This window comes from Microtus pennsylvanicus, chromosome 15 (genome assembly GCF_037038515.1).
Source record: "Microtus pennsylvanicus isolate mMicPen1 chromosome 15, mMicPen1.hap1, whole genome shotgun sequence".
Classification (NCBI taxonomy): Eukaryota; Metazoa; Chordata; class Mammalia; order Rodentia; family Cricetidae; genus Microtus; species Microtus pennsylvanicus.
The window spans coordinates 4127060-4141578 of record NC_134593.1 but is presented as its reverse complement, the minus strand read 5'-3'; the positions used below and the strand labels follow the sequence as shown (position 1 = coordinate 4141578).

Sequence of the window (14519 nt, the reverse complement as noted above, 5' to 3'; positions counted from 1 at the left end):
TAAAGAACTCTTGCCTGGACAGCTGTGCTTATCAGATTTCTAAACCAGACATTTGTGTTAAAATGCTTCCCAATGCATCACTGCTACGGAAACACTCTCTAGTTGGGTCTCTGCCAGTCAAACTCCATCAAGAACAGGTTCAAAGTTCATGCACTTTGCCCTCTTCTTAATGAAACCTGCTCAATCTGCATCTCCCAACCATTAGTTTAGATATTGTTTGCACAGTGTGGTCCAGGGCTCCTAAGGCTAGAATACAAGCAGATCAAAGCGTTCTTTATTCTGGATTACACAAGAGCACCCCGAGCTGGAAACACAGCGTGTAAATATCATGCTACTGTAGCTTGAGGTCTCAGCACTGTCACTGGGTCCTGTCCAAAGTTACAGCTCGGGGACCTAACTGGGTTTCTTCCTAGTCACTTACTTTTCTCCTAGTATCTCCTCAAGGGCCAGCTACCATTCCCCTTCATGCTTGGGAGTCTGGCACTCCCGCAAATGACTTGGATCCAGGAAATCATAGGTTGTAGCAATTGGTAGCTACTTGTTTGGTGCCTTGACCCTCCTTACCAGGTCAAAGACTTCCTATAAGCTGTGCAGTCCCAGTTCCTTGAACTACCAAATAGAGGGGCGTCTAGAGCCTTCCTCTCCTATTAGATCTCCTGTGTACTTCTACCATCTTATTTCTCTTTTGTGGGTGCTAGGGGTTAAACTTGGGGCCTTTACCTCTCTCCTTTTGACTTACACCCCTGTCCTTATCCTAGGCTGTTTACAGAACTCCTTAGAGCTGTGCCTACAGTTTTGCTATCAGCAGTGGGTCCTCCTGGTGCTTCCATTGTAATCAGACACAAACTGTAACAGTTCCCTGACATATACAAGTAAACCTGACTTTGAGCAACTCTTTAAAGATTACATTGTGTCAGGGAAGAAGCATAAATGCCAAGGTACTCTTGTGGATGGCAGAGGACAACCTGCAGTTCTTGACTCTCTCCTCTTTCCTTGTGGATCCTCCAGGCAGAACTCAGGTCACCAGGCTTGGTGGCAAGTGCCTTTACTCACCCACTCACCTTGTTTGCCTTGATTCTTTTGTCTTTCACCCTCAATAACAGTGGTTCTCAACCTTCCTAATGCTGTAACCCTTTAACACAGTTTCTCATGTTGTGGTGACCCCCCACCATAAAATTACTTTCGTTGCTACTTCATAACTGTTATTTTGCTACTGTTATAAATTGTAAAACAAATGTCTGATATGCAGGGTATCTGATATGTGACTCCTGTGAAAGGGTTGTTCGACTCCCAAAGGTGTCTTGGTACACAGGTTTAGAACCCTTGCTCTAAACCTTTGCTGAAGTCTTTGACTCGTCCTTCAAGTATTTAAGTTCTGCATCCTCACTGAACCTGAACTTCCTAAGTGAGGGCATACTCGCTTCCAAACTACCAGTAGATAGGGACAGCTTGCTGCTGCAGCCTCAGTGATTCCCAAACATTTTCTTCCCCTCTATCAAGTCTTTTTTACTGAGAAGTCTCAGTATGGCTCAGGGGGTAAAAGCACTAGTCACAAAAGCCTGAGGGAGGGCCTGAGTTTTACCCCTGTAACCCTTGTCAGAGTAAAAGTAGGAGAGAACCAATTCCACGAGTCATCCACCAGCCTCCACACAGCATAAGGCAACAGGAAATGAACACACACACTAATAAACAGGTATTCTTCCCTTCGAGTCCTTTCTTCTCTGCAGAGTTCCTTTTTGCTTTTAAAAACAAGATGCAGCCAGGCGGTGGTGGCACACGCCTTTAATCCCAGTACTTGGGAGGCAGAGGCAGGCGGATCTCTGGGAGTTCGAGGCCAGCCAGGTCTAGTTCCAGGACAGGTTCCAAAGCTACAGAGAAACCCTGTCTCAAAAACAAAACAAAACAAACAAACAAGATGCGCGCTGCTTTTCTGCCATCTTCCAGCTGGAACAAAGACCCTATTTTGCCCACCTAACTTCTACCAGTAAGCGATGTCCCCAACTCTCGACTCCTTATTTTATAACAGGCAAATGATTCCCTGAGATAACTAAATGCCACACACGACATCCTACAGTTTTAAAGTTGCTATTCGGCCAGTGAGAAGACTCAGTAGGTAAACGCACAGGCCACCAAACCTGACAACCCCAAGGCCCAACAGTGATCAGCTCCTCCAAGATGTCTTCTGACCTCCACGTGTGTACTGCGTAGTGTACGTAAATTTTTTTCTTTTCAAGCTGCAGCACTGAAACACAGGGGTGGGGGAGGATGACGACTAAGATTCCATGGCACCTGACAGTGCACAGAAGCTGCAGACCAGAGCACACTACATAGCAAGGTTCTGTCTGAAACAACAAAGACACACTATATTAACAGTGCAGGATATCTAAATAAGCTGCAAGTCAACTTTCAAACGTTTTATTTTTAGTGTTTTAAAACATTTTAATACAACAAAGATATAAAATAATATATTAGTTAAATCTGGATTTAATTTAGAATCAGGTATTTACTTATATACAACACTGTGCTTCAAGGTATGGCTACCACAGGAACTTTCTTATCTTCAAGTAACACTAGTTTTTCTGTGGAAAGGGAGACACGCCCAGCTTAGTCCACACAAACTGCTTCTTTACTGAGTTAGGTTTACCTCCTTTGTTCCATATCAGAAACTTTCGTTATCCTAACAATTCACGAATTCCTCAATGAAAAATTATTAAAAATTAAACATTTTAAAGATGTTAATAACAACAGGCTGTTTAGTTTTTCAGATAATCCAGTAGCTCAGATTAAAAGAGATGTGAAATAACAATGAAGAAAACAAGCAACTTCATAATATTCCTTCTCCTGTCGAAGCACAAAGCTTCCTTCTGCCAAAACAGGAGACACACACTAGAGGCCTTTGATTAACACAGTAGAACAACGTATCCTCAGAACAACCTAGTGTAGCTGGGGAATAGCTTAGAGTTCACAGGCATTTGTACTAACTGGACTGGATACAACATTAGTTATGTGAACTGACAGGTGACCCAACAAGCCCTTCTACAACTTTCAGCCGTTTACAGCTCTGTGAGGAGAGACAAACAGAATCTTCCCGCCGGTGGGTTGGCTGAAGCTCTCTGAGCACTACTGGGATTCACCAATCCCCAGCCGCAGAGGTACAGGGTGGGGACGACCGAGGCCAAGCTCGGCTCCGAATAAACAGCAGCTGTCTAAACCGTGTAAAGTTGTCATTAAACTGACATGCTTTGGTGGCTTTCACACTGGATGAAGAAAAGCAAATAAACTATTCTCAGGAGTGCTCTTGTCTCCAAGGGCTGAGAACCTTAGCGGGCTGACAGGTGCTTTCACTGTTTTGACTATGGGATCTCTTTCTACAAAAGACTATCAAATAATTAAGTGTATTAAATCAGGGAATTTAAGTCAAGAACACCATAAACATTCTTAAGGATTTTAGCTCTAGAGTCTTTAAGTGATAAAACTGCTTTTTGCTAAATATGATCAAAGCAGGTTTTTGTCATGAATTTGAACTTAATCCGAGCACGGGAGGTAAAGACAGGTGGATCCCTGAGTTCGAGGCTACCCTAATCTACAGACTGAATTCCAGGACAGCCCAGGCAATACAGAGAAACCCTGCCTCAAAAATAAAAAATAACTTAAAAAATTAAAAAAAGGGGGGGGGGACAAATTTTGCACACGTTCCTAAAACAGGCTGCTTCCTCTCTGCTGTAAGAGGATCTGCTCCTCTCATCTCTGCCAGCTCTCGGTCCTAACAGGCAGGCAGGAGGGCCGCCACTCACAGTGCCAATGGTAAGCTCCTGGCAGTGGTTTTTCTAGTTTGTTAAATTGACTGATTCTAAGACGTAGCCTATTGCTTTCGATTTGGAAGATCATTAACATTTAGAACCAGCACGATTAAAAGTATTTTTGTCATAGCAATTCTGGTCAGACAGGAGACTGGAGGACAGCCTATTGGGAAGTACAACCCAGACAAAAAAGGTTTCTGCCTCATTCCCTTCCTACCAGCTCCCTTTCAATAAGATGCCCTGCCTTGCCCCGTAAAACAGAGCTGAGGATGTAGATCAATAGCTAGCTGAGCCCTTGCCGGGCACACACAGCCCTAGGTTTAGCACCACAGGGAGGGCAACAACACTGTTTCTAGAACATAGGCAATCCATCAAGGTCTTCTTACAGTACACCTAGTTGGAATCCCCAAACTCAAAACCTTTCCTTCCTTCTGTACTAAGTTGTCAACGATGAAATGCTCGTACAACTGCAGAATCAACTACAAGATTCAAAGGCATGGAGCCTCTCCACCCAGCCACATCCTGCCCAGAATGTAAACATAAACCCTATCTTCTCTACAGTTAAGATTTCAACAAGAGAAAAGGTGCAAAGACAAAAACTGAAAACTAACTGAGACCCGAAGATGATTACCTCATGTAAATGCTCTTATAATAGTTAACAGCTTACTACCTAGCCTACCTTTCCTCAAACATTGGGAGTAACCATGAGGCCACTCACAAGGACACTGCGGGCTGCAATAGCGCAGCAAAGCTATCTGCATTTACTTTTCTATTTTGTTCTACAATAATCCATATGAGGAGAGAAGCCTGATGTTAAGACATTTACCATGAATATAGTTAACATTTTAAAATTCATGTTGACACTTGTTTCTGGAATAGTCTCCGAAAGCCAACACTAGCTCCCCTAGCTAAGTTGAGTTTGACATGCTATGTCAGGGGATGGGGGTAAGAGGGTGGCAGTAATGGCCTCTGACCACAAGTCAAACCACTTAAACATGCACGGAAAACCTTCACCCCATGATTATGTAATCTCTTTACATGAGATATTGGCATTTTTGATCCTGGCTTGTAACAGAATCAGCAATTTAAAATACTGTAAGATTCTGCAGTATAAGATTTAAAAACATAATCAAACTTGAGTCGCCTCACATCATTTCTCAAGTCATAAACGAGTGCTCTCTCCAGCAGACCCGGAGCGCGGTTGTTCAGCGCGGGCTGAAACCTGCCTGCCTAATATCCCTTTCCTGCCTGACTCACCCAGGTAGCTTCAGAGAGGGTGGGACTATGACTCCAATTGCAATAATGAATATTTCATCCAAACAGAGAAGAAATAGATGCCTGCTGTGGTCTAACTGTGACCTCAGCATGCCAGCACCTCCTCAAAGTCCGTGTATTGAAATGGAATGTAAAAACCACACAATTAGTATCCCACTTGTTTACGTTGAAAGTCAATTTCCAATTCTACAACCAGGTTAAGGTCAAAGCTAAAGTGACAGATGGTATCAGAGGTAAAATTAATCACCGAAGGTAATTTTCTAATGCAAACAGCTAATTCGTTTTAGTTCTTGACTGCCAAATTAAAACTATAGAAAGAATGTATGTACACAATTATTTTTAAAATAAAAAGCAACAAGCTTTTAGTGTCCAAATATGTCTCAGACTGTTTACTTTCAACAGTCAAAAATGAGATATTTCAGGAAAATAAAACAAAAATCCCCACAGCGCTAACACTATGCCTACAACCTGTAGAATTTTTTAATTAGAAGAAAGACTTCTTTGCATGCACATTTACTTATTTACTGACATAAGAACTTCAACATCTGGTAAAACCCTCTTACTTGTCTAAGTCACATCATTAAGAAAAGCATATACTGGGCTGTCATCTGCCCTGTAACACAAATTTACTCCAGACACTTACAGCACTAAAATGACCCCACTTTACTATTCCGAAGGCGGCTGTTTCCCTCACGAGTCCTTCCTACTGTTCACACTGAAGCTTTAAAACAAAACAGGAACTGCACCTGTGGTGAAAATGCTGACCCCACATTTGCATCAGTGGGAAGGCCAATGACACCTGACCAGCATGTCACCACCACACACGTGGCCCCTTGCATTCTCTTCTTGTTTCACACCAGTTGCTGTGTTCAATACACTTTTCTTAAAAATGGTTCAAAGGGCAAAACATGTTTACCAGTAAGACAATCACTTTCCAGACAGACACAGATTAGCTCAAGGAAGAAGTGAGACTGGTTCACCCACTAGGGGGAAAGAGCTTCAAAAAATATTTGACTTGAGTCCTACTGAAAATCAATAAAAATCCATCAACCAGCCCAAGCTGATGTGTTTGAGCTCAGTAAGCAAACACTCAGCATGCACATCACCCACACACTGGGTCTTCCTGCAAAGAAGGAGGGGCAGGAAATCCCTCCTGGAGCTCTTTGTTTAAACAGCTAGGTGAGGAGTCTTGGTTGCTCTTTCTTGAGTTTTATAGTCACAGACTTGCTCAGAACGGGAAATCTGTCAACATATAAGCCAAAAATGCAACATATCCAGGAACAACCTGGGACAAAGCAAAGTTATTCATTTTCATTCCGTAACTACTGTATATTTAACAACAAACTCATTACAGAGATACAGTCTTCATCCAATTAGTCTTTTCATTATTGCCGGTTTAGAAAAAGGCCAACAATATTCATTAGGTACTGTGCCATTAACATTGCATTCAAAGAAAGAAAACATAGGAAACCAAATTCTTGCTCTCCTACTCTGATGATACGCTCTGGTATTGGCCAGAGTATGGTAGTACAAAAAGAGTCTCGTTGTGATATAAAAGGCAATAAACACATCAATGGAATAATGTTCGTGGGCAGCCAAGATGAAGAAGATTCCAAAGAGGTTGAGAACCCAGGACAGAGTATGCAAGAAATTCCAGCTTCTTGGTGTATCTAGGAGAAGGACAGAAGGATCATTTAAAAACAAGCTGTTGCTCCCCAACCTGCTATGTGCCCCCAGCCCTGTCTCGTGTGGTTCAGGCGAGGATGAACTGGAACTTCTGGGACGACAGGCATGTGCCATCACACGTTTTTATGTGGTGCTGAGGATCATGCATGACAGACCAGCACTCCACCAATAACTTCCAACCCCAGCCCAACTGCCTATTTATTCTTCCTAGGACTTTACATCCTCCCCATTTCCTCCTCTGCAACCAGCTGTCTGATATGTACAGAAGCATTGAAGACATACTTACATTCCGTGACAAAAAAATTCAGCATGGTTAGAACAACTGTGTGGCCACTGAACATGTAATCTCCACAAGTGTGGACACCAGTCAGGGTCATACCAAAGCCGCTCCAAATGGCAAATGCCCGGTGTAGTTTCTCCCACACACTTCCATATATCTATAAAGAAATCTTTGAATTAGTTCTTCAAATGCTTAGAGAGGTTCCAAGATTCCCCAGATCCATTATGGGAAGGGAATTCGTGAGGAATGATTCATTCAGGCAAAGGCAAACCCAATTAATTCAAAGTGGGTCCAGAGTGACCAAAAGCTTTCCTAGCCTCAGAAAATGCTGCTAATTAAGTGAGATCACAGTAATTCGAGCTCATTTCTAGTAGAGTCCTCGAGAGTGAAAATGTCCAGCTGGGCATGCAACATATGCTGAAGGGGCTTGAGCACAGGCTGGTCTATATACTGAGTTCCAGGACAGCCAGGGACATAGAGAGAGCACATCTCAAGACAACAACAAAAGCAAAAAGTGGAAAGTGAAAAGGTCAAAGTCGAGAATGATGTGACATGTCCATAACCCAACACTTCATAGTCAGAGGCAGGAGGATCAAGAGTCCAAGGCTATATTCTCAAAGACATAGGCCAGCCAAGGTTACAAGAATACCCCTAAATTTTATTTTAATTTATTTGCTTATTTTTATCCCACAATGCCTATGCTTAAATCTATATTAAAATCTTTATTTTATTTTTGGTTTTTCAAGACAGGGTTTCTTTGTGCTATTCCCAACAGTGAAAGAAAGGCTAACCCTCCAGCACCGTAGGAAAGGGATGTCTTAGATCACACCAAGTTTTGTGTTTAAGCACGAATACAGTACAAGAAATTTTCTTCTGGCTGCCCAGCACAGCCTGGCAGAAAAATGATCCAGTATTCACTTCTGCTTAGAGAAATAGTATTTATTCTTTTGGACACCAGGCTAGAGGGTATCACTGCCATGTTTCCAGCCAGCTGGGCACACTTCACCATGTTTGTCAGTGAACTGTAAGGCCTGGACTAGTCTCAGAATCTCATATACAGAGCAGCCAACAGGAAGATCATTTACAGTGATCTGTCGAAGGGTACCTTTATCATCAATAATAAAGAGGCCCCTGAAAGAGATACCTTCATCAGCCTTTAAGACTCCATAATCCTGAGCAATGGTGTGCTTGGGATCTGATACCAAAGGAAATGTTCATAGGTCCCAATCCTCCTTGTTTTTGGGTGTATTAAGCCATGCCAGATGACAGAAGTGAGAATCCACAGAAGCTCCAATCACTTGGCAGTTCAGTTTCTTAAATTCTTCTGCCCTATCACTGAAAGCAATGATCTCGGTAGGGTACATAAAAGTAAAATCAAGAGGGTGACAGAAGAATGTGTTCTATTTTCCTCATTTAGGCTGATATCTTGAATTGTCTGTCGATCTGGTATAACAGCTGCGACTTTGAAGTTAGGGCTGAGTCACAGGTCTCAGAGAAAGAAACAGTTACAGGAAGGAAAGAAGATGACCCTGTACATACATTTCTAATATTGTTCAAGGTATTGTACCTATGCAACTCATTTAACAATGTAATGCAAAGTTTTAGCCCTTGAAAGTTATTATTACCAACTATTTAGGATAATAACAAATATTGGTCAGTAGTAGTCAATCACTTATTACAACTGAACTTGTAGTCATATTAGGTATGTTTTCAAGGTCAAACATATACTTTAGATAGACAGGTCATCTTCAAATACTTCAGGTTCTTTTTTTATGATCACGAGTCATGTCTGCTCCTGGCAGCACAAATGTCCCTCAGAAAAGATGACAGTCATCAAAAACTCCATAGGGCGTTTGCTTTCTTTGTAGCAAAAGTAAGCCACTGGGCAAGAAAGTGTCCTTGCCTTGACTACTGGCAGTATGCTGTCTAAATTGGAAAAGCAGGACACACAAAAAAAAAAGGACTGCCGAATTTTGCCAAGACAAGGTAGGACAATCCTTCAAAAAATCATGCTTCATAGAAAAGTCTGTCAAATATTCTAGGCCTATAGGCCAAAGATGGATGCCCCAACATTACAGAGGAACCTTGGGTAACTGTCCAGGCAGCCAGCTGTTTCTGTCATTTCTCACATTTTTTGGAAGTTGCTTGCTCGCACTTCCTGCTTTACTTGGCTAATGTTTTCTTATTGGGTCTCTGAGGGACTAAACACACGACAGCTACAGTCTCCTTGTTTACTAGACTCAGAAAAGAAATCACTAAGGAAGCCGGGCGGTGGTGGCGCACGCCTTTAATCCCAGCACTTGGGAGGCAGAGGCAGGCGGATCTCTGTGAGTTCGAGACCAGCCTGGTCTACAAGAGCTAGTTCCAGGACAGGCTCCAAAACCACAGAGAAACCCTGTCTCGAAAAACAAAAAAACAAAAAAAAACAAAAACAAAGAAATCACTAAGGAAATGTAAAGTGTGTAAGGTTGAGAGACATAAAAAGATAACTTTGGGTTGGTAATGCAAGTTAGAATGGAAAGTGAATTAGGTATAAAATTTGACTCAGTAGGATAGACAACAGAGTATTTTCTTTGAATTTGTCAAATGCAAATGGACTAGACATTGTTGATGTACTTAGTGCCCATATATATATCGTTGGGTACTTATTATATATAGTTTTCTTACATTAGTTATAGCCTTATTTTATTTTTTATAATTTTTTATTTACAAAAAAGAGAAATGTGGTAATATTTTGTTTGTGCTTTAACAAATAAAGCTTGCCTGACGATAAGAGTGTGGAGCTAGTCACACTAGTTAGCCATAGAGGCCAGGCAGTGGTGGCACACACCTTAATTCCAGCACTCAGGAGACAGACTGGATCTCTTGAGTTCAAAGCCACCCTGGGCTACATGAGATTGAATCAGTCTAAAAGAGAAACAGAGCCTTTGACCCCAGCACTTGGGAGCACATGTCTTTAATCCCAGTACTAAGGAGGTGGAGACAGGAATGATATGGTTGGGTGGAGAGAGGAATATAAGGTGGGAGGGGACAGGAGTTCAAAGCATTCAGCCTGAGGACTTGTAGAGACAGGATTTGCAGAGGTAAGGACTAGTGGCTGGCTGACCTGCTTCTCTGATCTTTCAGCTTTCACTCACTAATATCTGACTATTAAGACCCATTAGAAATCATGCCACAGAAAAACTGTCTGGATGACAAGATATGCAAATTAGCTTTGTGCTGCTAAATTTCAAAACCAATCTTGGTTCTATGATTTTAAAGCATTAATTTATCAAAAATGAAATGCCCATGGATCTCACTGTAACGGATTTGGCTCTGGTTATTATCCCCATAACACTCTACTTCTGAGACTGCTATAAATAATGTAGGTCAATAATAATAATATAGGCCTATGGATCTCACTGTAAGGGATTTGGCTCTGGTTATTATCCCCATAACACTCTACTTTTGAGACTGCTATAAGCAATGTAGGTCAATAGGCAGGCTGCATTATGCTTCAAAGCAATTAGCAGCATTTAGGGCAGATTTGGATGGAAATAGCCATACATAACTATAATAAAGAAAAGTCACCAGAAACAGAAAGAGGACTGTCCACAGTGGAGAGTGACGTCTAATTTCTTCTTGTAGCACAAGCTGCAGCTACGTGCACAAAGATCCAGCCTTCTCTTCAGTGGCTGTCCCCTGATAGTTCCCTTCAAGCACAGGAAATTCTCTTATCTGCATAACAAGCTTATGTTATGTTCCACCTTAAATATATCCCTTTGATATCTTTGGATCTGGCTGTTCAGAAAACTGCACTCAGTAAGGGCTTTAAAAATCCCACCGTGTGGGCTGGAAAGATGGCTCAGCAGTTAAGAGCATTGCCTGCTCTTCCAAAGGTCCTGAGTTCAATTCCCAGCAACCACATGGTGGCTTACAACCATCTGTAATGAGGTCTGGAACCCTCTTCTGGCCCACAGACATACACACAGACAGAATATTGTATACATAATAAATAAATAAATAAATATTAAAAAAATCCCTCCGTGTATAAAAAGAAGCATCTATCTACATTAGCTAATTAAGCAAAAGATGCAAACACAAAAGCATTCTTTGAGATCTCCAGATCTGGCTTTAGCAGGAGGCAGAGACTGAGGGTCTGAATCCTCCAGCCTAGACAGAGATGACATACGTGTCCATGTGTTGCTACCTGAAAAATCTTGTCTGGATAATAAGGCTGCCATTCATGGCCAAGGAGGTCCTCTCCTGAACTTGCCACACCTCCAGAGGCCCCCTGTCTCTTATTCCTTTATATAATGAAAAACAAATTTCAACACTCTGGCAGAGTCCCCTACTTTGTACATGGCTCTGGAGGTATTATCAAATTTGTATGCCTTTTCTTCTAGTAATCTATTGAGACTAAAACTGTCAAAACTTTCAGAGGGAAAGCACACAACTTCATTACAGTTTGTTCCTAATCAATTAGTATACTTTCGGGGGGAAATGTTTTTGCCTTCACGTCAAACCACATATGGTATAATTTCAGGAGATTAGGTTCTTATATAAACGAAAAGTGAACAAAGTGGCATGCTGTAGGAATGAAAACCCAGCCTCCACCTCCAGTCAAATGCGGTATTGTCATCACTTCCAGAGACTGCTCACAACTGCTGTGACAGTTACATCACGCAACTCGGAACCATGCAGCTGTTCTAAAACAGCCAGAGGATCTTCTCGCTGAAGGTCAAGGACTCCTCAGCAGCACAAGGAGGCTCAAAGCAGGACAAAAGCTCGAATAGGAGCATCTACCTCACTTCCTGTGGATGAGTCGCAAGCTTAACTCTGCTCAAAGGCATGTTAGACATGGCTTCTACTCAGTTTATTTTCTCTCCCTTCAAAGCTAAAATGATGGTACGAAGAAAGCTAAGGATGAGAACTGAGATGCTTTACTGTTAGCCATCTCAGTATCCCTTCCAGACCTACGGCCCTAAATTTGCAGTCTATTGGAGCCTCACTGACGGGTCACCCCATCATGAGATCACCCTCAAGCAAGACTAGTCACCTCATGGGAACTGGCTTTTTCCCTCAGGCAATAACAAGAACTGAGGTACCAACCAGACCACACTTAGACCAAGGAGGCCTTATTACGTGTACTTCTTGCTCTCACTCCAACTTTTCCTCTACTTAAACCTAAAGTTGTTATCAGTACTGATTTTGTAGGTCACTGGACTCCTCTGTCTGCTCCTCTTTCCCAAGTGGCCACAATGACCGAATCTCTGTCTTCTATCACTAATCCTTTTAATTGGTACACTGGGATAGGTGACTCAGTTTAGTCTGCTGGGACTTAGGGAGTGGGCTCTGTGATTAAGAATATGTACTGTTCTTTCAAAGGACCCTAATCACTTCCCAGCACCCATGAATGATGGCTCCCAACTGCAGCTCCAAGAAATCCAACACCTCTGGTCTTTGTGGGATTCACTATGGCAGTGGTTCTCAACCTTCCTAATGATGCGACCTTTTAACAATTCCTCATGTTGAGGTGACTCCAACCATAAAATTATTTTCATTGCCACCTCATAACTGTAATTTTGCTAGTTATAAACTGTAATGTAAATAATTGATATGCAGGATAGCTGTATGTGAGCACTATAAAAGGGTTGTTCAACCTGCAAAAGGGTCAAACAGATTATGCGCTACAGGTTGAAAATCAGTGCACTACGTGGTTCAGCTGTTCTCAAATTTGCCACACACAGCCTTCTGAGTGCTGGGATTATAGGTATGAACTGCCACGTCCAGTTACTGATGACTGTTTCAGTGCAGTTTTGCTCTGATAAGTAAAGGCCTGAGTGGGTCTAGCTAGAAGGTTCAGTGTGTAGAGGCACTCCTGGGCAGGCCCAATGACTGGAGTTCAATTTCTGGGTCTCACCAAGCATCAGGAGAGAAGTGGCTCTCCAGAGCTGTCCTCTGAACCACACACTCATGCTGAGGCAGGTGTATGCCTGCACTTGCATATGTGCACACATACACTCTCTTTAATATTTTTTTCCTTTTGTTTTTTTGAGACAAAGTTTCTCTGTAGCTTTGGAGCCTGTCCTGGAATTCCCTCTGTAGATCAGGCTGGCCTCTAACTCAGATATCCACCTGCCTCTGCCTCCTGAGTGCTAGGATTAAAGGCATGCACCACCATCACCAGGCAACACCCCCTAAATTTAAAATATTTTTGATGAATATTTTTGAGTGATATCTGGAAACCAAAAGCAAACATGGATAATGTTCATTGCACTGCTTCAGAAAGAAAGGATACTTAAAAAGTACAAAGTTACCAAAGACAATCTACAGATTCAATGCAATGCCCAGCAAAATTCTTCAAAGACCTCGAAAGAATGGTACTCAACTTCATATGGAAAAGCAAGAAACCCAGGATAGCCAAAATAATCCTATACAATAAAAGAACTACTGGAGGCATCACAATCACTGACTTCAAACTCTACTACAGTACTGAAAACAGCCTGGTATTGGCATAAGGACAGACAGGAGGACCAATGGAACTGAATAGAAGACCCAGATCAGACAGAGGTCTGAGCTCCAAAATATTCAAAGAACTCAAGAAATTAGACACAAAAAGATCACATAATCCGGGCCGGAGAGATGGCTCAGTGGTTAAGAGCATTGCCTGCTCTTCCAAAGGTCCTGAGTTCAATTCCCAGCAACCACATGGTGGCTCACAACCATCTGTAATGAGGTCTGGTGCCCTCTTCTGGCCGGCAGACATACACACAGACAGAATATTGTATGCATAATAAATAAATATTAAAAAAAATCACATAATCCAATAAAAAAAATGGAGTAAAGACCTAATAATCCCAGCACTTGGGAGGCAGAGGCAGGCAGATCTCTGTGAGTTCAAGACCAGCCTGGTCTACAAGAGCTAGTTCCAGGACAGGCTCCAAAACCACAGAGAAACCCTGTCTCGAAAAACCAAAATAAATAAACAAACAAACAAACAAAACAACTCTGAGATTCCATCTTACACCTGTAACGATGGCCAAGATCAAAAACACTGATGACAACTTATGCTGGAGAGGTTGTGGGGAAAAGGGAACACTTCTGCATTGCTGGTGGGAATGTAAGCTGGAACAACCCCTTTGGATGTCAGTGTGGTGATTTCTCAGAAAATTAGGAAACAACCTTCCTCAAGACCCAGTATTACCACTTTTGGGTATATATCCAAAGGATGCTCAATCGTGCCACAAGGACATGTACTCAACTATTTTCATAGCAGCTTTGTTTGTCACAGCCAGAACCTGGAAACAACCTAAATGCTCCTCGATCAAAGAACGGATAAGGAAAATGTGGTACATTTACACAATGGAGTACTACACAGCAGAAAAAATAAGGACATCTTGAATTTTGCAGGAAAATGGATGGAGCTAGAAAACATTATTTTGAGTGAGGTAACCCAGACACAGAAAGTCAATTACCACATGTAGTCACTCATAGGT

At 42.1% G+C, this 14519-nt stretch overlaps 1 protein-coding gene and 1 pseudogene across 4 annotated transcripts in view; both read right to left on the bottom strand.

The window, feature by feature from the left end:
• Positions 1–2388: 2388 nt before the first annotated feature.
• Positions 2389–14519, bottom strand: part of Samd8 (sterile alpha motif domain containing 8) — a 52837-nt gene continuing 40706 nt past the window's right edge. For all 4 annotated transcript variants that reach the window (XM_075950116.1, XM_075950117.1, XM_075950118.1 and 1 more), the window contains 2 exons: positions 7048–7198; positions 2389–6745 (listed from right to left, as the gene is read on the bottom strand). In XM_075950116.1, the coding sequence (XP_075806231.1) occupies positions 6441–6745; positions 7048–7198 (456 nt within the window). In that variant the 3' untranslated portion in view covers positions 2389–6440. The remainder of the gene's footprint in view (positions 6746–7047; positions 7199–14519) is intronic.
• Positions 7212–11220, bottom strand: LOC142836072 (peroxiredoxin-1 pseudogene; annotated as a pseudogene).